Source organism: Anas acuta, chromosome Z, assembly GCF_963932015.1.
Source record: "Anas acuta chromosome Z, bAnaAcu1.1, whole genome shotgun sequence".
Classification (NCBI taxonomy): Eukaryota; Metazoa; Chordata; class Aves; order Anseriformes; family Anatidae; genus Anas; species Anas acuta.
Window position 1 is genome coordinate 26,724,931 of NC_089017.1, and position 25,201 is coordinate 26,750,131.

The 25,201-nt window shown below is 38.0% G+C and overlaps 1 protein-coding gene across 15 annotated transcripts in view; it reads right to left on the reverse strand.

Annotated features, from left to right (window-relative positions):
* Positions 1 to 25,201, reverse strand: part of PTPRD (protein tyrosine phosphatase receptor type D) — a 398,659-nt gene that overhangs the window by 306,521 nt on the left and 66,937 nt on the right. For all 15 annotated transcript variants that reach the window (XM_068665911.1, XM_068665908.1, XM_068665910.1 and 12 more), the window contains one exon: positions 2,224 to 2,391. In XM_068665911.1, coding sequence (XP_068522012.1) covers positions 2,224 to 2,308 — 85 coding nt within the window. In that variant the 5' untranslated portion in view covers positions 2,309 to 2,391. Of the gene's footprint in view, positions 1 to 2,223; positions 2,392 to 25,201 lie in introns of those variants that run through there.

The following is a 25,201-nucleotide window of genomic DNA, read 5'->3' on the forward strand; positions in this document are numbered from 1 at the left end:
TCATCAGTTGGTACACTAGGGTGAGATGCTTCCTTTTACATTAACAGCACTCCTGGTATGATCTACCAACATTAACGATCACACAGCACTGTCTAAACCGGTATCAAAAAGTAGTAGAAAAAATCAAGGAATATAATATTTTATCTTGAAGAGATCTTTGCATTGTTCTTCAGTCAGGAGAAGTTCAGTCTGTCTCTGAAAATGCTAGTCATCCACTGTTAATATTACTAATATTTACTGATGCATCATTTTTACACTTTCTTAGTATCTACATCATTTTGTCCAGACTGATTTCACTGAGAATAACTCCCCAAAAAAAAAGATTATCTTTATGCATTTTACAACCTTTATTCTGTATGTGAGACTCCATCAACTCTAGTTACAGCAAGAAGCCCTCCTGACTTCTCTCAGGTTAGCAGATGACTTCTGTTTCACTTTATTTAAAATAAGTGAGATTCATAATGGAGCTTTGGAAAACCTAGTCTGAAAATTCGCTTAAATTATGTAGTCAGTGGTTTTGGGGCCAGCCTTTTTAAAAGTAAATCCTATGCTACCCTTCAAAAAAAACTATGCTCATTCCCCACAGAGAAGAGAGATGAAAGAGGGAACCCTTCTGCTAATTGTTAACAAAAACAATACACTTCTCTCACAAGTGCAGGGGTAACAAAGGAGCTTCTGTGGTTTAACTATCTTCTTGCAAATTAATACCTGACAGGGATTACCAAAACCAGAAATCATTCACTATTGGCCCATAGGAGGTTGGATATTCCATTACCTGAAGCAGAAAAGATATACCAGATTATAAAATGTATGTTTCCTAAGCACAGAATTTACTTTAAAAATAGGTAGTATACTATCACTGCAGAAACACACAACATATGGGCCCATTTCCCAATTAATTATTTTCTGGCTATAGTGTTAAAATGTCCTTGGCTTCACCTTACACACAATCATTCCAGCTGGTTATTATCTACCTGGAAAGAGACCAAAGAATCTCAAGTGTCAGTATTCTACAGACATGTATGTCTGTCCATATTTTTTGTTTTTTGTTGTTTTTTTTTTTTTTCATTTACTTCACTTTCATATTGCTACAGTTAAAAGAAAAAAGTCTTACTACACACAAAGCGTGTAGTAGGAAGTGGAAAGATTTATTCTCTTCTATTGTTGTAACTTAGCATACCTGGAGTGCAGGTGATAAGTGGAGTGACAAGGAACCTTCAACATGCCTTTACTGAGAAGGATTTATTCAATGTTACTGACATTGGTTTTATTTTTTTGTATTCCTATTTAATTCAACTGCTTCTTTGTTTTATGCAAATATATGGAAAAACATAGAAGTCTTCAGAAGTCAGAGCTGGAACAAAGTTATTGATTGATGGTGTATCTGTATAGAGTTAGGAAGATAAAATAAGAAAATATCCCTGAATCAAATGGATGTATCAGTCACCTGTACTAAATCTGCAGGTCAACAGGTGGAAAGCAAATGGCTTTTCTCATTTGCACTTCTGCAAGAAGCCATAGGACAGGTGGGAGACAACACATGTAAACAAGTTAATCCTAATGATATCTTAATTGTAAAAAAGATATTATCTTCTCATTAATAGGTAATTGACCAAAATCCAACAGTTTCCCCCCAAGTACAAGTGCACACGGGTGTCTTTCCTCAGTGAATTGTCACAAGTTTAGGCCAGACACCAAGTTGTCAGTTCTGCATGATTTGTTTGGATACTGTACTCCACAACAGCTGTCGGAAATAATACATTAGAACAGCTGTCATGACAGTTACAAGAGCCTGGAATTTTAATTGGACTGGATATTAATTTGGGACGGAGGGAGAGGAGTGGGTTTTTGCTGTTGTGTGTTTTTTGTTTTTTTCTTTTTAACCAAACTTAAGAAATAAATAAAGAACAACAGTCGTCTCTAAGGGATTTAACCTTGGCAAGCAAGGTTGGTTTTTGTTTTCACTAAATAACTTTATTGCAATGGTCTTCATCATATGAGCAGAAACCATTAGTTGATCAAGAAAAGAGGCATTAAGAGGATGCGTGGTGAAAAAGTGGAATAAGTAATTCTTTTCAAATACTGCCTGTGATCTAGAGATAACCTCACAGTATTTTAAGAATTACTCAGAAGGAGTAATTCAGAGGCCATTAGTAACCATCAGCTACAAATAAAGCTGTTAATCACGGCCAAGACCTCAGCACAAATTAATAATAAGCTTACTTTCAGCATCAGCATAGAGTAGCAAGCACAGGAGCACCACCACTGGCCTGACTACGTGCATCATCCGACAGCTTGGCACCAGCATGCTTTGGCAGCCTTGATCTCACTGGCTTAGAAGCCACTGCGAGTCTGTCCAGTCTGAAATTTCAGATGAAATATTTTCAGAGCCTGTGGAACAGATAAGAGAAAGAAGAAGAGAAATATGGTTAGCAGATACAGGGCAGAGATTGATTTTTCTAAACAATCATAATTTGAGGCAAAACAGTTTTAAAAGACAAAAGGGTATGGACAAAAGAACATAAATGACTCATTGCACCTTACTGGTATTTACTAGAAGATGCAATATACAGTACATGTTAATACTGCTCCAACTTTTTCTCAGTGTACCTCTTCTACCATAATCACGCATCTGTCACATTCTGGATCATCTTTTATTTAACAGCAGCTTTTGAATCACAGGAACTGTCATTCTTAATGAAGTATAATACAACACTGGAATACTCATGTTGCAAGAAGAGATTCAAAATGGATTCACTAAACAGAATAACAGCATACTGGGATCTGATGCCCTGACATCTGCTAGGAATAACATACCTAAATCTGCTTCATGAGGTGTTCTTAAAGCTAGACATAAAATAGTAGCATATTGCATAGTTCAACAACTTTCAGAGGTTGAAATTCTTGTTGTGATTTCCTCTAACGATCAGAGCACTATGCCTACTAGTGAAAAAATAAATAAATAAATAAATAAATCCAGCATTGAATATTGAATAAAGGGTTTAGATTCCAAATCACTCCATCTCATTTATTATGATGTTATAATGTCAGTTGAATATCATACACTGGGAGCACTAGAGCTCAAGTACTGGATGTCAAAAAGTAGTGTCCCACTCTTGCACAAATTCATCACTCTGAGCTATGATAGAAATTAAAGAACATAAAAGCACTATTCCTTCTCACAGGGAATACTCGTGATATCCCCAAATAGCCTGACATTGCCACTAAAATACACTGAAATTTAATTGTACTTTTCTAAGGACCTGCAACACACAAACTTTGGCAAGTGTGAAGTTCAGCTTAAGGACAGTAAGGAGTGCATATCTTTTTCATTACTGTGCATGAGTGGCTTCCAAGCATGGAAGATAAAAAACAAAAGGGAGGAAAAAATTACACTAATTACCATTGCACTAGATAGATCTTACAGAGTTGTGGGTGGTATAAAGAGCCCATTTCATAGTACAGTGCAATGCTGAAAGAATCCACACAAGGAGGAAGAAAAGATGTGAGCAGATGTTAGAAATCTACGGCTGCTAGGAATCTTTTTTGTTAAATTCTCTCTTGAATCATCTACAGCTATCAAAAAATATAAACCTAAGAAATCTTTGTAGGCAAAGTGCTGAAGGCACCAGCTCCCACTCTTTCATTGCTACCATCCTCATGCCAGTGTTTCAAATGACAGCAAAGTCCATGAGACATCAGTCCTGTCGGACTCAATTTGTGTCTGTGCAAGCGTATCAGAACCAACTGCTACATAATGATTCCTATGCTATCACAAAGATGGAGATGTATGAAATACACTTCCAAGGAAGAGACAATTTTGATTTTGCTTCTGTTAGACTGCACAAGTTACAAGGGAGACCTACTGTATCTCCGAAGGCAGCTCCCTTAAAGACGAAATCTTATAATTTTATTGGCACGCAAACATGTTGACATGTATTAAACTGAACAGCAAAAACGTGGTGGGTGCTAAGATTTGTATCTGAACCTGCTCCCTTTTGTGGGGGAGGAAGTGAAGAGAAAACAACAGTGATAATTAATGAGAGGACAGAGAAGGGAAAAAGGTGACCAAAAAGGTGCTTGCTTGTTTTACATAACTGTTTTTTAACAGGGCATTGGAGGTGATTTTCTCACATTCCAAACACTCCTACTAAATGAAATGTAGTAGGTTTTTCCAATTAAATGTAATAGGAAAAACAAAACAAAACAAATACAAAACAAAACAAACAACAAAAACAAACAAAAAAAACTATCTGCCTAGGCAAAAGAAAAAAAAAGAATTTTATATATCTCATGACAACGATATGTAAATATCTACAAATGCAAATATCTGGAGAATAAGGGATGTATCACAAAATCCAGCAAAGAAAAGGTGACAAGAAAAAGTAGTATTTTTTTGTTAATTAAAACACAAAGTCCATTCACTCACTGTAAATGCACACATACAAGCACTTAGGAATACTGTACTCATTGTCTCTGCTTTCAACATGATCATGCAAGCCAAAGTTTAGTAGTTTCTTTCTTTTCTGGTCCTGAGTGTCATGGCTTTAGCTAGCCTGATAAACACACTAATAAGGCTTTCAGGAGAATGTCTTCTGTGCAGCTTCCTATTCCTCCATAGCCAACTTATGGTATTTTAGGTCAAGTAAACAGAAGCACTTGAAGAAAGATAGCATAGTGGATCCTTCTTTCTTTCAAGTGAGTTGAAAATATACTGTTAGTAGAGTCATGCAGGTGATGGACTGATAGCACTAGAGAGAAACAACCAAAGACAGGAAGGTACTATCAAGTTTGTCCACACAATTCTGCTTCAGCTTTCTGTTAAAAATAATAATAATAATTTCAGCCAGGACCCCCTGCTGCTGAAAACAGTGCCAGATTTGAGATCGATAATCAGATGGTATGTAGGTCTATACTTTATCTGTGAAAACTGGCACAATTCCTTTCAGTGACTAAATGTAATTAGCAATCACGTATTAACTATATATATAAAGGTACCTTCATAATAAAAAGCTATCTTCAAAGTAAAAAGTTCATCTAAATAAATTAACAATTCTTAAAATAAGAACTCTCTTCACTTTTCCATTTCCTCCTGACAATGGTTTGTTACATCCAGAGTGGAGTACCAGAGATAGTGAAAACACAGAGAGAAATTGCAGCATGGGATTTTACTACATTCTTCCTCAGACAGTCAACATGTGTCTACCAGGATAAACCAACAGGGAGGTATTTTCTCAGCAGCCCTTGTTAAAACATCCACACTGTGCAAGTGCAGAAAGATGGGGTTTCTCCTTTATGGCAAACAGATCACAACAGTTATGAAGAGATCAACAGCTATTACAAAAATAATAAGAGGTGTTTTTATTTAGGATGATTTGTGCCTAAATTGCATAAATAAATTACTGCCATATTAAGTTCTCTAAAAAAAAAAAAAAAAAAAAGACCCTTACTTTGAAACACAGTATCTCTAAAAGAGCTAGTTTTGAATTATTTTTTTTTTTTCCCCACAAGAGTTATTTTGGTTCTTTTCCTCATACAAATTAGTTGTTAATACAAGGGTGAAAACTAAATGGTGGAACTAGGTAATATATCTATCTGTATCTATCATTAGCACATAACTAAATATGAGGATAGATGTTCCCTTATTAGTTATATCTATCAATAGAATCAATAAAAGCTGAGACGTCCACCCCCCAGACTCTCAAATGCAGAGACACAAAAGAATTCCAGTGGGGACAAGGCAGATGACAGCACCAAGGTATGTGCACATGCACCTCTTTAGAAGGATCAACTAGACAAATGAAGTATCTGAAGAGCACAGGGATGGTGTCAGATATGCAGGGGTAGGATTAGGAAAGACAAGGCACAGATGGAACTGAGCTTGGCAAGGGATGAGAAGAATAGCAAGAAGGGATTCTATAGGTACATTGCTCAGGAAAAAAAAAAAGAAGGCCAGTGAAAGTGTATACTCTCTGACAGATGAAAAGGGAGAACTGGTAACAACATACATGGAGAAGGCTGAGATTCTCAGTAAATTCTTCGCTTCAGTCTTCACCACCAGTCAAGCTTCCCACATCTCTCATTTCCATGAAACTGTAGGTGAGGGCTGGGGGATCAAAGTCCCTCCCACCATAAGCAAAGAGCAGGTTCAAGACCACTTCATGAAACTGAACAGGTACAAGTCTTTGGAGCCTGATGACATGCAACCCAGGGGTCTGAGGGAACTGGTTGACGTAGTAGCTATGCCACTCCCCATCATATCTGGAAAGTCGTGGTGGTCAGGCAGAGTCCTTGATCTCTAGAAAAAGGGAAACACCACTCCCGTTTTTAAAAAATGAAAGGAAGACCCAGGGAACTACAGACCAGTGAGCCTCACCTCTATTCCTGGCAAGATCATGGAAAAGATCCTCCTGGAAGTAGTCAAGGCACATGCAGGACAAGGAGGTGATCCACTGGGACAGCCAGCGTGACTTCACCAACAGCAAATTTTGACAGAAGGCCACAATCTGGTGGCCTTCTGTGATGGAGTGACTGCATCAGTTGACAAGGGAAGACTGATCGATGTCTGGCCTTCTGTAATGTCTGGCCTTTGACATGGTACCACATGTCATCCTTGTCTCCAACTTGGAGAGATACGGATTTGATGGGTGGACCATTCAGTGAATAAGGATTTGGCTTGAAAGCCATACCCAGAGAGTATGTCCAGAGCTCTGTGTCCAGGTGGAGGATGGTGATGAGTGGTGTCCCTCAGGGGGACTGGATCTGGTACTGCTTAGTATCTTTATCAATGACAAAGACAATGGGATCGAGTGCAGCCTCAGCAAGTTTGCAGGTGTCATTAAGCTGAGTGGTGCAGCTGGCAAAACAGAAGGAAGGGATGCCATCCAAAGGGAACTAGACAACATTGATAGTGGGGCCATGTGAACCTAATGAGGTTCAACAAGGACAAGTTCAAGATACTGCACACAGCTCAGGGCAATCCCAGACATGAGTATACACTGGGAGAAGAACTCAATGAGAGCAGCCCTCCAGAAAAAGACTTGCAGGTTTTGGTGGACAAAATCTGAATATGAGCCAGCAGTGTGGGCTTGAAGCCCAGAAGTTCAACTGCATCTTGGGCTGCATCAACAGAGGACTGGCCAGCAGGTCTGAGAAGGTGATTGTCTCTCCTTGATTTGTGTTAGAGAGCAGGGAAAACGTCTCAAAAGAGACTTGAACACAGACAAAAAAAGAAGACAAAGCATATGTAGAGAGGAATGGAAATAAAGTTTAAGCATGAAAGCATTACGAAATTTTGGAATACAGGAATGAGAAGATATGAGTGCTGCTTAGTGCTACTAAAGATAGGATTTGCAGTTCAGCTTCTGTAAGTTTTGAAATTATTCAAGTAGAATTTTAGTTCAGAGCTATCTTTGGTCTTTGACAAGAACCCCTGGGAAAACAACTGGATAGTTCTTACTTTTTTTTTTTATTTATTTTTTTTAAAGTGTTCCTTTAAGAAGCAGTATGCACAGATTGAAATAGAAGAATGCATTGCCATTCTATTGCTACGCTTCATTTATCACATCCACAATCTTAAATTACATCCATTCCCTAGTCACTGATTTCTAATACCATACATATGCAAGTGAACAGATACAAATAAGAAATTTCAAAGATTACTAGAACCAAGCCAAGTAACACACACCAATACTTCAAATCTTTGCATATCAACTAAGATCTCTCCGTTAAGAAGAAAATAAACAGATTTCATAGACAAATCTTGGCTGCAAATAACTGACTGGCAGCTAAATCATTACTGGGGAAAAAAAATGCATAAAAAATGCAGCTCAGAAGCTGTTTAACCAAAATAAATTCTGAAATACCTCTGGGTAAAGAAATGTCTTCTAAAGGGAAAATAATACATTTTCCATAGTTCTACATTTATTTTGCTCTTTTATTGATTAAACATGAAAAAGTTTTCATAGATAATGCTGTGCTTCATTCTGGTTTTATTCTTAAAAAAGCCAAAACACAAGGACATGATTAAGGAAATTTAAAAGACAGCTCAGAATCACAGAATCATCTAGGTTGGAAGAGACCTCCAAGATTACCTAGTCCATCCTCTGACCTAATACTAACCAGTCCTCCACTAAACCATATCACTAAAGTCTACATCTAAATGTCTTTTAAAACCTCTAGGGATGGAGGGATGGTGACTCAACCACTTCCCTGGGCAGCCCATTCCAATGCCTCACAACACTTTCAGTAAAGAAGTTCTTCCTAATATCCAACCTAAACCTCCCCTGGCGCAACTTTAGCCCCTTCCCCCTTGTCCTGTCACCAGGCAGTGGGAGAATAGACCAACCCCCACAGCCTCCTTTAGTGTACTTACAGAGAGCGATAAGGTCACCCCTGAGCCTCCTCTTCTCCAGGCTGAACAAACCCAGCTCCCTCAGCCACTCCTCGTAAGACTTGTTCTCTAGACCCCTCACCAGCTTTGTTGCCTTTCTCTGGACTCTCTGAAGCACCTCGATGTGCTTCTTGTAGCGAGGGGCCCAAAACTGAACACAGTACGCGAGGTGCGGCCTCACCAGAGCTGAGTACAGGGGGACAATCACTTCTCTGGACCTGCTGGTCACACTGCTTCTTACACAAGCCAGGATGCCGTTGGCCTTCTTGGCTACCTGAACACACTGCTGCCTCATATTCAGCTGACTCTCCACCATCACTCCCAGGTCCTTCTCTGCCAGGCAGCTTTCCAACCACTCCTCTCCCAGCCTGTAGCTCTGCTTGGGGTTATTGCACCCCAGGTGCAGGACCTGGCACTTGGCCTTGTTGAACTTCATGCAGTTGACCTCAGCCCATCGGTGCAGCCTATCCACATCCTCCTGCAGAGCCTTCCTGCCCTCAAGCAGATCGACACACGCACCTAACTTGGTGTCATCTGCAAACTTGCTGAGGGTGCACTCGATCCCTCATCCAGACAATTGATATAGATATTAAAGGGGACTGGCCCTTGTACTGAGCCCTGGGGGACTCCACCAGTGACCAGCCTCCAACTGGATTTGATTCCATTCACCACAACTCTTTGGGACTGGCTATCCAGCCAGTTTTTAACCCAACAAAGCATATGCCAGTCCAAGCCAAAAGCAGTCAGTTTCTCGAGGAGAATGTTATGGGAAACACTGTCAGAAGCCTTACTGAAGTCGAAGTAGACCACATCCAAAGCCTTTCCTTCATCCACCTAGCGTGTCACTTTATCACAGAAGGAGATGAGGTTTGTCAAGCAGGACCTGCCTTTCATAAACCCATGCTGACTGGGCCTGATCACGTGGTTGCCCTGCAAGTGCCGCATGGTGACACTCAAGATAATCTTCTCCATGAGCTTCCCTGGCACTGAGGTCAAACTGACAGGCCTATAGTTTCCCGGGTCTACCCTCCGGCCCTTCTTATAGATGGGCATCACGTTTGCTAGCCTCCAGTCAACTGGCACCTCCCCTGATAGCCAGGAGCAGCTTGTCCACCTCCTCCGCCAGTTCTCGCAGTACCCTTGGATGTATCCCATCCGGCCCCATCGACCTGCATACATCCAAGTGCTGTAGCAGGTCGCCAACCATTATTTGGTGATTTATGAGGGTCACATTCTGCTCCCCATCCCCTTCCACCAGCACAGGGTGCTGGGTATCCAGAGAACAACTGGTTTTGCCGCTAAAGACTGAGGCAAAGAAGGCATTAAGCACCTCAGCCTTTTCCTCATCTCTTGTAACTAAGTTTCCCTCTGCATCTAGTAAAGGATGGAAGGAAGCTTGCTTGTGTGTTCCAGATCTTAGTCTCATCAGTCCCTGGATATCAGTATACCTTAGCGCTCCTCTATCATTTCTGAATTTCTCTATTATAGCTATTCCAGCACGACTGAATACTCGGCTAGAACAGCAGGTTTCTGATCTCAAGAAGGCCTTTGAAATATACCAATACAAAAACACTATTGAGTGACAGGAATGGTTGGAATTTTGATTATATTAAACAATTCTAAAATTATATTCAACCTGCTTTTACGTTGTAATTCTGTCTGGGACATCAGCAAGCACTCTTCTGTTACCATGTAAAATAGAAAATAAATGACTTTGCAATGAACAAAGAAATGAAGAAAATAGACTAATGAAACTAATATAATGAATAAATGAATTACATGACAGCAAAGCACATTAAAAATCACATGAGAAAGCTCCTCATTTAGAAAGTTGTTCCTTTTTTTATACACTGAAATACCAATGTTCATGTGTAACCTTAAACCATGCAGAGAAAACCCTGTCTAGCCTGATCGTCATATAGCTTCATTCACGTTCTAAATTACCAACTATCAATTACAAAATGCCAACTTGTAAGCTGTCACGTATCTCACCCCTGAAAAAGCTCTGACACAGTAGTCACTTCTGCAGATTATCTGCTTTTCTTATCCATGATGCACAAACAATTTACTAGAGCATTTGGTATTCTTTACTCTGTGTGTCCCAAATAACAGATCAAATATATATATATATTTATTATGCTAGAAATGCTGCACGATGTATTCCTGAGGGAAAATATTGTAGAAAAAACATATAATGCTATCTGTTCATGCATATTAAAGCAATCTATTGTTGAGAACCAACACTGAAAAATTTAAAACATGTTACAAAGCCACAGATAGGAACTTGAGAGACAAAATGAAATATCTCCTTCTAAGTCTTCTGCAGAGGTAGGTTGTTTATACAAGCCAAGAACTGTCCCCAATGTATTTTTGGTAGGCCAAGCTGATTTACTATGCTGGAGAGTTTTATATGATTGAAGACCTTGACTGGCTCAGGACAATGGAAATTTTGGTGCTGATTTATGGGGGTCAGGATTCTTTCTTGTATATTCAGGAAATACATATACACACCAATAGAAAGGATGATTGCCTGAAAAAAATAAACTCTGTCAATACCTCAAGTCTTGACTCCTCACACTGAATAATACTGTAAACTATTTAGCTGTGGTTGCGTTGAAATAGTCTAGTTCTAACTTTGCTTATATTCCTTCTGGCCCTTTTTCAAAACAAACAATCAAACAAAAAGGAACAACAGTTTAAAGCTACTTTTATTTTGCTTTAGGTGTAAAAATAAGTATCTTGGATAATCTGTATTATTATATGTTTCCTCCAACAACAGAAAATAAACAATACATCCTGTAGAATATCTTTTTTTTTTTTTTTTTTTTTTTTTAAGAAAAGATAAACAGTAGCCTAGAATATAGCAAATCTAGCCTTTTACCTACAGGGTGATTGGTATTATTTACCTCAAAACACTGGTTTAAGAACAAATACAATAAGTATTTCTATGCAAAAACCTATACAGACTGGTTTTCTTTTTGGTTTTGTCTTCTGTTTCAAAAGAAGAAAAACAGAAACAGCAATCACCAGGCTATTTGCCATAGCCAGTTAGCTTAAGTCTTCCCCTACTTGCCCTTGCTGTGCTAAAAAGAAAACAAAAGCAAATGAAAAGCACAAACACATGAACTAACAAATAAAAATAACAGAAACCTACCTCTACATTACTTGTACAATGCTGGAGCTGCATGGCTACCATCTTTAGTATACGTGTGTGAGACACATACCAAAATGTTCTTAAAACATGGGCTATGTACCACAGACTCATCAGACACCCACAGGAGAAGGGACAGCAAAATCAGCAGTTTGTGCTCCCAGCACAGCATCTCTGTGCTCCCAGCCACAGAACTGCACCACTCCTATAGGTTGTGGCTAGGCTGGTGGATTAGCACTTGAACTCAGGGTTCGCTGTTGCTGTCAGACTCAGCATCTTTCTTCAGCTTGCTTCCTCCCAGAGATACAGGTGTTGACTACCTAGCAATGTAAATGAACCTATAGTCTCACTGCTATGCGTATGACACAGGCTTGACAACTTTCCATATATCTAAAGAGCCATCTTTGGTTTAGAAGAATTTGGCTTCTTCTTAGTCTTTTCAGCATGGGAATTGTGAAATATTAAGGTTGGGCCTTGTCTTTAGGATCTGGCACTGCTGAAGCGTACTGTGTACTGCAAATACTAAAAACTATAGGTATATTCTCAAGTCTGGAGCTAGCAGGTCAAATCTGACTTCAACAGTGCAACGCATCTTTTCTCTATTATATTATTCTGCAAGTTCTTCCTTTATGACTTTTCTTTTTCCTTTTCACTTTATAGTTTTGTTTCAGTACTATCCAATATACTTGTTGCCTAATCAGATTGAAGCATGACTGACTGAGACAGTGAATTTGCAGTACACATAGGACAGTAATCCAGCTGCAGCTAGCTTAGCCTGACTGCACTTTATTATACTGTTGCTGATGGCAATAGAATTGTATCAGAGGAAGAGATGGAGAGCTGGAATAGTTATTTTTCAAAAGTAGTTGGCATTATGAAATGATTTGATAAAAAAGTACAAAAACTTCCTGAAGCAATAAAAGCACTATGCATTTCCCATACTAAGATATGACATAACAGCACATAGTAGTCCACAGTTCCCCCTTTGGAAAAAATGAAGATGAGAACTACAAACTGTTACAAGCAATATTTTTTTTTATACTCTGAGGAAAATCAAAAGTAATGTTATGCACTCTGAAAAAGTTAAAAGTCAACAAAATATTATAGATATTTTAATTGTCAGAAGCTTACCAAATAAGCAAAGAACCATCTGGTACCCAAACAAATCTACTAATGTTGACAGGCCAGTTTTCATATAAAATAATATCCTTTGCAAAATCTTCAGCAGGGGCACACAGCATGGCTCAAAATATTGTTTTCTCTATAGTACGTGTTGAAAACTAACATTTATCTGTAAATAGTAGAAACGAGTGGCTTGGAAGGCCACTTAAAGTGCTTTGTAAAAAAAACAGCTCAATCCCCCGCATGTCAGAAGTGAAAACCAGAAGGAAAGGGGATACTCCCACAGACCTCTTGTATTCGATTTGGTGAAAACAGCTAAGAACAACAACAAAAGATTTCCATTGTAGAATTTCCTGTTCTAACAATCTACCCACCAGAGAACATCTTTTGACATTTGCAATGTATTCGTTCATTATTAACTTATTACCTGAATCTGTAACTATAAAACTCTCAAGAAATTTATTTTGCTCTTAGTAACCAAAAAGCTTTGCTAAACAAATCATATACTCAATCTTCAATGATTAATTTCAAAGAACCTAACAATTATCTGGTTCTATTGTCACGTTAATTTAATAAATTGCAAAACAATAATCCCAAAGCACACATTACCTAACATTTCTCCCAGAAAAGATCATCATTGAACTGGAATGTAATTCCTTCCATGTTCAGCATCTACAAGTCATTCATACATTAAAGATTCCAGAATTTTGAAAAAAAAGCTGAACCTAATGATTGAGAAGTATGTAACTTCTGGATAGGGAGTTTGGTAACAGTAATTACACATGAACTGTTTTACAATTTGCTGGCTCTGGCATTTAAGGGGAAGGTTTCCAAACCTTTTTCACTCTTGAACTGGTTATATTTGTAACTGCATAGCATGCTTTACTAGAATTCACTATTGATGCTTTTATGATGGATCAAGAAGAAAATAAGAGGTACCAAAAAGATACACAAATCAGGAAGTAAGCTGGATATTAAGTGCTATATTGCATGATCACGTGCTCAGCTAACAGATGATAGATGAGAGATAGATTCACAGTTGAGTATATAATAAGATCTGGTAGTATCCAAAACCAAAATCCTACAGAATGTCAACGATTAATTTTCAGAAAACTCTTCTTCTAGGCCTACCTCTCATATCTTTCAATCACGTCTTGTTTCTCTCAACCCTAAATAAATAATCCTCTGTCTCTCTCTTCCCCCCAAAAAAGTTCATGGAAACAGCCTAGCAAGTAACAGCTGACAATATAGCAAACAAAGTAAATGCTGGTTTAAAGTTGAAGTGCTGTACTGACATCCAGGGAAAGACATTTCCATCTGTCATTGTAACCGTTATACACTTGGTAGTGTGCAACCACCCTGATTTTGCAAGAAAGCCATGATTCCCACACTATTGTAACATACTCATTATGATACTTCTGTCTCCAGCCTCTGAGTCTGAGAGTCATACAGGTTAACTGGAGGAAATTATGCAAAACATTAATTAGTACAATAGTAGTCATTTTCATTCTCATTACCTACCAAAATAAACACTACATTATTGTGAGAAAGAATAAATTTGAACTGTATTCTATGGAGCTATGGAAATGCTGTTGCAATAGCAATTGTGCACAGTGGCCTGGACCACACCAATTTTAACAGGTGACAACACACTGAGCAGCAGTGGTTTTCCCCTTCACTACTTAAGTAGTTCCATCCTGCCCAAAGCAGTATATATAATACTGCTTTATATTCAACACATTTCTCACAAGTTCTGACTATGACATGCTTCTGAAACAGATAATCGTCCTTCTTGTGCCTTTCTTCTTAAATTAGGAATACAAATCAGACATAAAACTACTGTAAATAAATAAATAGATAAAATAACAAACTGCAGAAACTGTTGTCAGTCTGTCTTAAATAAATAGTCAAAAGGCAAAGAAAGAAAATAGGCTAAAAATAGCACACAAAAGGGAGTTTATTATTCTAATTATGATTTTTTACCTTTTAGAAAAGATGCATAGCTGAGAAAATGATAATGATGGTGTTTCAGATTAGAGCTGTCATTCAGAACGCTTTATCTTAGCACGACAAAACAGTAGTAGTAGTAGTAGTAGTAGTAGTAGTAGTAGTAGTAGTAGTAGTAGAAGTAGTAGTAGTAGTAGAGTTATTGTTATTATTATTATTATTAAGCCATAAAAAGAGCAATGCAGCTACTGACCGGCAAAGCACACCACCTGCGCAGCAAGGTTTCAGAACACACACACACAATCTCAAAAACCACAGATGTGGAGAGTTTAAAGTTTTATCAAAAGGTTGAACAGACATTCCATCTACCTTTGGGACACACACCTCATACTTGCCAGGAAAGATTCTGTTTTTCTGCTTTTTCCCTCTATTTATTGTTGGAAAGCCATGGTCTGTGAACATATGGCATTCAAACTAAAGAAGTTTGAAAGTTGAAAGCTTAGCTTTCAACTACACACTTCCTTCTATTTTGCCAAAAACTAATTAAATATATAATAAGTGTTCATCCAGGTGGCTATCAAATCTATCTATCTATCTATCTATCTATCTATCTATCTATCTATCTATCTACAGAGAGAATTTTGCACTTTTGCTGTGTAACAGATAATAAAATACAAAAATGTTATATACTACGATCTCAAAAATCTGAATCCTGCTAAGATATCACACAGCAATTTTAAGCCTTCATGCATTCTTATCAACAGAACTTTCAAGGATTCATTTTACCTTACTTCTCTCACCAGAACATGATATAAAATCCTGCTTATGACATGGGAAGGACATGTGCCATGTCCCTCTGTGGAATTCCCTGGCTTACTAATTACCACAAGGGCTCATCCCAGGCACTGGCAGCCAGAAGCCACCATGCTCCTCCTGCAGAAAGATGCCACCCATGTAAAGCAGGTCTACAGGTGAACCACAACTTCCACAGCCACACAAGTAAACAGTTTTTGTTTGTTTGTTTGTTTTTCTACTTTTCCTTCTGGTGCTGCAGTAGCAAATTCATATTTTGTGAAGTCAGATCAGCAATGTAATACAAAAACCAGTAGGTATTCCTGAACTAAAATTTAAAATTACACCTGACGTGCCTAATATGCTCCTTAAAATTTCTTCCTCAGCATAACCCTCAATTACTGAAAAAAAAAAAAAAAAAAAAAAGATTGCTGAAATAAAAGCTGATAGACTTTTCACAGATGTAATAAATTGTCAAAATGTTCTTCCAAACCATCTTATTTAAAAGTATAGAAAGTCAGACAGTAATTCAGCCTGGAACAGTAGCTAGAGAACATAAAAGAACTTTTTTTTTTTTTTTTTTTTAAACAGAGATATAAATAGTGATTGCAGAAAAATAGCGAGTAAAAATATATCAGAAGATTTTAATATTACACAAAACATTAATATTTTTAAACAAAAGAGAACTCAAACACCATAAGAAAAAAATAGAACAGTTATGGATGATCTTGTAAATTGTGAGATTTATAAGATACATCTCATGAATTTTTATGTATTCAGTATTTTATATATCTACAGTTACCTGCATAAATCTTTTATTTGGATATTTCCTAAGCACATCCATATTATAGGTTGTACACAATGGAAAGCAATGGTACTTTGTTGATTTGGTTTAATTTTTATTTATTTTTTATTACTATTTTTTAAATATTTATTTAGCAATGTGGGAAAAGTGTTGTTTAATATTTATTTTCCAGGCTCTGTGTCAGGTACTTGTATTCTAGAATTCTAAATAAAATTTCAACAAAAAAAATTCAGAGGAAGTTGCAAGTAATGATTCTTTAGAAAAGAAGACAAGAAACAAAATAAAAAACTCACCAATTACAAAAAGAAAACAAGAATCTTCCTAGATGAAGCTTGTTTTTAAATGTTTTTTATACTGACGACAAAGCATCTACTTTTTCACTGCAACCAAAGCCTAGGAGATGAGCCCTGAAGAGAAGTTCTACATGGAACACTGTAATGCACCTTGTGGGAGTTTCATCAATCACAACAGAAATGCTTGAGCAACTAATCATAACCCGGTAAAGTTTCTGCAGTGTTGTTATTATAACTGTTATGTATCTGGATGTGAGTGCTGTCCCAGGAGTATTGTTCTGGATTGATTAGCATCTTTATAATGAAATGCTCAATTACATCTTTGAAATAGGTAATTATAAAAGGAGTGTGTATTTTCCAGTTAGGGATTTTGTTGTGATTTTTTTTTTTTTAATTATCAGTGCATGAAAGGCAACTGTAGAAGTTCTCACTGCACTGTTGCCTCTTTGGAAAGAAACTACGTTTTGTTTTTCTCACTATGCATAAGCTAAATTGAATTTCTAGTTATGACTGGTATGGGAGTTTTATTTTCAACTGTCAGGGTGTGCAGCCATCTGTAACCAATTTTTCAATATTTTGAAAAGCCTCATTTGAAGTACACAGTTGTGAATGACTTAGGGACACAGTCATTAGTCAACAGGGAACTTTCAAAATGCTTTTCAACTTTATTTCTTCAGAGTAAAAGAAAGAAAAAAAAAAAGTATAGAGAAGACTATGCAATGGATATCAGCATAGCTTAAGTAACGTCAGTAAAAAAGGCAAACAGGAAATTTTGGGGCATGTCTGACTTCAGGCTCATGTTTCAGACTCTTATGTGTGCCATTGTATTTTGAAAACAGCTGCATCATCTAATCTTGTCGAAACCAATTTATGCCAAGAAAAGCAACTCATTTTAAAAAAAAATAAAAAATAAAAAAATTTCTCAAGAGTTAAGAGCATCTGAGGGGGTGGGGAAAGTGATTTTCATTTCAATGGTCAGCAGTCAGGAGAAAGTACTATAAATATTTCCTTTCTTTTCCTTAGTACTGTGCATGTTGCAGTATACCATTAATTTTAAAACACGCTTTCTACTTAGGAGAATTATTCAGATGTTGAGATGATGGCTTAGTTTGCCTACATCAAATGCTAGAAGGTACACTACTGACAGAATTACGAATGCATTTATTTATTCAATTATTCATTTTTAAATGAGGGTAACAGCAACAATTGGATTAACAGAAAATGCAAGGATTTCTTTCAAACAATCTTTAACCTTTGGATATCCAGAGCCAGAATTCTTCAACACAATCCTCTGTCGTATCACAGAGTCACAGAGTTACAGAATTTAAGGCGTTGGAAGGGACCTTGAAAGATCATTGGGTCCAACCCCTCTGACAAAGCAGGCTGCCCAGGTAGGCGTCCAGACGGGCCGTGAATATCTCCAGAGAACAAGACTCCACAACCTCCCTGGGCAGCCTGTTCCAGTGCTCTGTCACCCTCACCATGAAGAAGTTCTATCACATGTTGGTGCGGAACTTCCTGCGCTCCATCATGTGGCCATTACACATTGTCCTGTCCCAAAAAACACTGAAAAGAGCTTGGCCAAATCCCTCTGTCTCCCACACTTAAGATATTTATACACAGCGATGAGATCCCCTCTCAGTCTTCTCTTCTCCAGGCTGAACAGACCCAGGTCTCTCAGCCTTTCCTCATAAGGAAGATGCTCCAGGCCCCATATCATCTTTCAGCCCCCCTCACTGGACTCTTCCTAGGAGACCCCTGTCTTTTTTGTACTGTGGAGTCCACAACTGAACACAGTACCCTTGGTGAGGCCTGACCAGGGCAGAATAGAGGGGGAGGATCACCTCCCTTGACTTGCTGGCCACACTCCTTTTAATGCACACCAGGATCCCTTTGGCCCTCTTGGCCACCAAGGCACACCGCTGACTCATGGTCAACCTGTCATCTACCAGGACCCACCCCCGCAGAGCATTACTGCTCTGCAGAGCTCCCCTCTAGCAGGTCGCCCACCAGCCTTTACTGATACGTGCGGTTGTTCCTTCCCAGATGCAGGGCTCTACACTTGCTCTTGTTAAACCTCATTTGGTTTCTTCCTACCCATCTCTCCAGCTGGTCCAGGTCTCGCTGAATGGCAGCACAGCCTTCTGGCATGTCAGCCACTCCTCCCAGCTTGTTGTCATTGGCGTACTTGCTGAGGGCAGACACTATTCCCTCATCAAGGTTGTCGATGAAGATGTTGAACAGGACCTGACCCAGCACTGACCCCTGGGGAACACCGCTAGTCACAGGTCTCCAGCCAGACTCTGCGCTGTCAGTCACCACCCTCTGAGCTCGGCCAGTCAGCCAGTTCTCAACCCACCTTACTGTCCACTCTTCTGTTCCACACCTTCTCAGCTTTGTTAGCAGGATGTCATGGGAGACAGTATCAAAAGCTTTGCTAAGGTCAAGGTAAACGACATCCACTGCTCTCCCCCTACCTACCCAGCTGGTGATGCCATCATAGAAGGCAACGAGGTTGGTCGAGCACGACTTCCCCTTGGTGAATCCATGCTGACTACTCCTCCTAACATTCTTCCCTTCCAATCGCTTGGAGACAGCATCCAGAACAAGCTGTTCCAAGACCTTTCCACGGACAGAGGTGAGACTGACTCACCTGTAGTTTCCCGGATCCTCTTTCTTGCCCTTCTTGAAGACCAGAGTGACACTGGCTGTCCTCCAGTCTTCATGCACCTCTCCTGTTCTCCAGGACCTTTCAAAGACGATAGAAAGTGGTTTGGTGATCACCTCTGCCAACTCCCTTAGCACACGTGGATGCATCCTATTGGGACCCATGGATTTGTGTGCATTGATCCCACTCAGATGCTCCTGAACTACTCCCTAATGAACCGGGGGGGGAGCTTTCCACTTCCCAGACCCTTTCTCCTCCGTCCAGGGTCCAGGAGTCCCAGAGATGGAGTCCTTGAAGTAAAGAAAGACTGAAGCAAAGAAAGCATTCAGTATCTCCACCTTCTCAGCATCTCCCGGTACCAGGAAAGCCCCCTCATTCAGCAAGGACCCACATTATCCCTAGTCTTCCTGTTACTGTTTACATACTTAAAAAACAAAAACAAACAAACAAACAAAAAACTTCTTATTATCTTTTATGTCTTTTGCAAGCCTCGTCTCTAGGTGGGCTTTGGCCTTCCTTGTCGCGTCCCTGCAGGCCCTAACAACACTCCTATACTCCCCCCAAGAGGACAGGCCCTTTTTCCACATTTCATAAACCTTCCTCTTCCTTTTGATCTTGTCGATGAGCTCCTTGCTCATCCACGAAGTTTCCTGCCCCTCTTCCCCCATCTCCTACTCTTAGGGAATATAATAATAATATAATAATAGATCTATCTATAGATCTATTAGATCTATCTAATCTATAGATCTATCACTGCTGCCAGCACCAGGACAGAGAGGCTTGTATATACTGTTACATGCAGGACATGGGTTCAAAGACAAAGGGACAAAAAAACGAGATATGCCTGGTGTCTTAAAGAGAAAGTAGATTCCAGAAAAGTGATTTTTTTGAGGTCAACAGAGATAGATGTGATAGTTTTAGATACACAACATCCATCCCCGTTGACATATTAAACAGAAGGATATTGTTAATATTAATATTTGGCTAAAATCAGTAAGCTAGTATTGTTCATAATGCAATTGTTCCCCATTAATAGACAGAGATATAGTAATTCTTGAAGAGCATTACAAACTATTGATCCTTAAAAAAAAAAAAACCAACAAAACCATTGATTTCATTTTTAGTGAGAACTCTAGAAACAAAAGTTACCTCTATCTACCTTCACTTCCCCTACAGTTCAATTATATCTAGTATGTTTACCTAATACTACTTTAATTTCTTTATTTTGAACCAACATAAAATACCAACATAATTTTTGGCCTATCAGCTTTTCCATATCAGCTTTTCTGCTCTGTCATTTGTACTCTTAATTGTGCCACTTACACCTATTCACTGTATACATAAATTATTTTTTGTGTTATCTGTGTATAAAGCAGCCTGTTAGATTGAAGAATACAAAAAAAAATATATTTATTTCGTTCAGCATTTGTACATTTTTGCAAAAAAAAGACCTGGATCCTTATATATCCTGTGAACTCTGGGCACATGTAGTCTGTAAATGTGCCAGTCATCCATTGTAAATTTGTGTACATGAGATTGATACAGGTTTATTCTGTGCATACTGTTGCCCTGCTCTATATTTGAAATCTTACATTACACAGGTCATTTTCTAGGTATTAACACCGTGGAAGCCAGGACTACATCCACAAATCACTTGCCTATCGCCTCTTTGATTCTTAAACACATTGGAACCAAAATAAAGCTTTTACTTTGATCTTTTTTTGTTTGTTTTTGTGTTTTGGCAAGCCATCTCCTTTAAGTATCAAATAAATGGGAATCACTATTTTGATACTGTTTTAGCTAATTAATCTCTTCCTTTTTAACATTATTTTTCTTTCTAGCATATCTGAGAAGTCCAGATATACCAAATGAGTCATCACCATTACTGTACTGCTTCATATGACACCTCCATGTCAAACAGTTTTATTTGAAATGATCTAACAGAAACGCCAAAATTCCACTCACCCTGTCACTAATCTTTCTGCTTTGTATCTTGAATAATGATGTAAGTTTATTTACTGAACACAAACACTTACTATGCGTTCTGGAGGATGGCTTGAATTTATCCATGCACAGTTCACTCTATGCTTCATCTGTTGGTTCTGTGGATTCAGGAATGTGTAATACAATTTGTTCATTTTTATTTGCAAAACTGACTTTATTTCCCCAGGTGAGTTCTCAAATAAGCACATCTATAAGACTGTCCAAGCAACAATTTGGTGTGGAGTTGAATTTGCTATCCAGTAATGGGTAAATGCAAACTGAAATGCAAAACTTTCTCAAATGATTTCAAACAGATGTTCTGCTACCTGCTTTCTTTAAACCTCTCCCCAGAGGTAGAGAGAAGACTTCCTGAAGTTCCTCCAGAGAAAAAAATAATACACTGATACCCAATCATCACACTTAAAATCAACTCATATAATGTTAATCTAGGGTCTCTGCACACCCAAAATTGCCACTGGAATATATTTACAACTGAAATTTCATTCAAAAGAAACTCATCAGAGAAAGTTTAATACCATGTATCATTATCATTATCTGGCTACAATAATTGCAATCCTCATGCAGAAATAGTTGGTTTATGGTATTATTACTCACATTCCCTATTCTTCAATTATTATTTAAAAAACTTAACAATTCTAGGATGGTTTCAATGTACTAAAAGAGTTTTATCACACAGGTACAGTTAAAAATAATCTGCCGACATGCTGTCCTTCTTCATTATTGTCTTACGTGACCTTTTAACTACATTATCATAGCTGTCACACTCAGTGGTTCATACCTTGCCCACACAGTGACACCCAACATGCCCAAAAACCCTTGGAAATTGGGCACGTTTAAAGACATACTATAGAAAATGCAGAATGGAGGACTGTGAAATGATGTTGGAAGAAATTTCTGCTTTAGAGAGTGAAAATCCAGCACACAGAATAGGTATGCCACCTTTCTGTAGAATTGTTCAACTGTGCACAGACACTGGTGTCCAGTCCTGTGCCACAATTTCGCAGTTCATCAGTGGAAGTAATGTGCAGAATGGTTTATTACTGGCTGGGTCTGCAATGAAGCAAATCATGAGCAAGCAGTCTGTGCTTGTTCCTTTCAGAGACAGGATTCTTTCCTGACGTAGTATCACAGGCATCACATTGGTCTCAGGTCCTAACTTCCTGTATGGTATCACATCCCAAACACAGTCACAGCAAGGTCAGCAAACAGATCAAGATGTACTCTTCAGGTAGCTGAGATAAATGGACTCCTCCCTCCAGCACCTCGCAGATGAGTTCTCCAGATCTTGTGTGATGGTTGGCTGTAGCTCTCACCCACTAAGGTACTGGGACAACCTACTAAATACTGTGGTCACATTTCCCCTATACAAAATCAATTGCATATCCACTCTGCAATAAAATGCCAGTCTTCACCACACCCATCATGCAACACATATGCACTGCAAGAAACAGGAATTATCAAACCAACTAATTATCTGACTTGACAGCAGAACCTATGTGATAAACACTTGGTTTGTTGGATTTTTTCTGTTGACATTCTTGAAGATCTCTAAATATGAAAGAATCAGATCTATTAGCAAAACTTTCTGCTGCCATGCTGCAGATAAACAAATTCAATCAGCTCTTATAATGAACTGGAAACTAGAAAGGCAGTATTATCTTTTCCTTAGGGTGATTTCAGCAGATCTCTATTGAGTCAGCTGCTAAAAGAGAATTTTTGCTGATGCACAGAGTGAGTGATGCACACAAGTGCTATGCACGTGGTGAGGTTGTATTTTTACACATAGGTATATTTATTCATATAAATATGTTCAAATTGATAGATGATGTATTTGCTTATGAATACTTCAATCATCAGGGGAAAAAAATACAGAAAAGGCATTTCAGATCAAAACTTTTTAGATCTCTAAAAAGAGACCATGGTTGTGGTTTAACCCCAGCATGACACCACATCACTTGGTAGAATCCTCACCACCACATAGTTGGTCACACAGTCCTATCACAGCAAAGAGCAAGTAGAGAATTGAAAGGAAAAAAGAGAGAAAGGTTGTGCAATTGTTCATCACCAGCAGAACATTTCCCAGCCAGACCCAAGACAGCCCTGGCAAAATTCTTCCTGCTTTTATTGCTGAGCATGATGTTATATAGCATCAAATGAGCATGACATCATATGATACTGGACATCCCTTTGGCCAGCCTGGGCCAGCTGTTCCAGCTGTGCCCCCTCCCAGCTTTTTGCCCATCCCCAGCCTCCTTGATGGCAGGGCAGCACGAGGAGCTGAAATGTCCTTGGCTTTGTGTGAGCATTGCTCTGCAACAACTAAAACATTGCTGTGTTATCAGCACTGTTCTCCTCACAATTCCAGAACAGCTTCATATAACCTGGTATGAAGAAAATTAATTTTATCTCAGCCTAAACAAGCACAGTCATACTAAAATTTCTGTTTGATGATGAACAATGCAGATATAAAGCTAAATTTAAAAGGTATATTACTTGTGTTTCAAGCAAGGAAAACTGGACCGAGTCTGGTAAATATTGTCTACTACACGTGGCACCTAATTTTGGTAGCAGTTTTTTGAGGATTCTCAACAGTGCTTCTGTCATTGCTCTCATTTCAAAGATCATAAATTGTGTATTGATTTTTTTATTAACAGACTGTGAAACGACAGGAGGTGTACAAGAAATGGAAGTGACATGATACAAACAGGTACTTACATTATACTTACATTATACATGTATTTAGCAATTATCCTGAAAATGTTTTTGTAAAACTATAAGGTGCCTATAAATTTATTAAATATTAAACGTATAATGCCACTTTTTACATATGCACTAATAAATAATTTACTATTTATCTTACAAAACTAGTAAGATAAATACACCTTACAGTTTTACAGTTGCATTTTTAGGATAATTGTTAAATATGTTGTGTAGTTCTCACAGACTTCCATTTGGTAAAGACTCTCATGTCCGTATCATTTAATGCTTACGTTCCTCCACAGATTTTTAATGTTTCTTCATATAAGTGAACATAAAAAGTTCCTTAACTCTTCAAAAACTACTCAGAAACATTGTATTATTTAGCAATTTGGAATGCCTCAGATTTTTTAAGGATTTTCTTTTCTTTAAATACCTGTTTTCTTTGCAACTAAAACAGGAAAAGCCTCCAAGATATGGAAATGACCTAAGGGCAAATAAATATTATTTGCCTAAATGGGAAGAGGAAAAAAAAAAAGGATGCATTCTAATTTTATCAGTGGAAGACACTGTGAAAAATATACATTACTACTACTTTGGAAGAAAATAAGTCTCTCATTTGAAATGCCTGGAGTAGCAGTGAAAATTTTATACCTCCCTTTCATTTTGCATTGGTTACTACTTAGCTAGTACATTTGTAAGAACATAAGTCTCTAAAAAGCAGGAATTAATTCCTAGATCAAAACTGGCATGAACATAAAACAGTCTAAGAAGTCATTTATATAATTCTTAATAGATTTATGATAGAATTCAAAACTCACAGGGCCAAAGGAAAGAATTTATTTTGACTTTGCTCTGATTATACTACAATTAACAGAAAAGAAAGGAAAAAAGAAAAAAAAAAAAGCATTTTAAATATCATCCTTTCTTCCCAAAAGCTAATTTATTCTGTAATGACATGGAAGAAAAACTTGAAATAATGTAATTTGTCTATATTCTCCATGTCTAACAAATAAGGAAGGAAAACAACAGTTTAATGACTGTGTAATAATAACAAACAAAAATGTAAAGAACAGAATGTGAACACTAAGCATTATTATTTGTAAAAAATAATTACTATTCATGGGTTTTATTTTGAATCTATGTTTTGTTGGTATTTTTCAAAAAAAAAAATCTCCACATCATTCAGAAAAGTTAAGGGGAAAAAAAATCTGTGGCAAATACATAAAAGCTCATCTTTCTGTTGAAAACAAAAGCTAGAAACCCACAATTCATAAATAATAACAGAAAATGTGTTGGAAGACTGAATTCTGCCATCTTTCTAACTTTG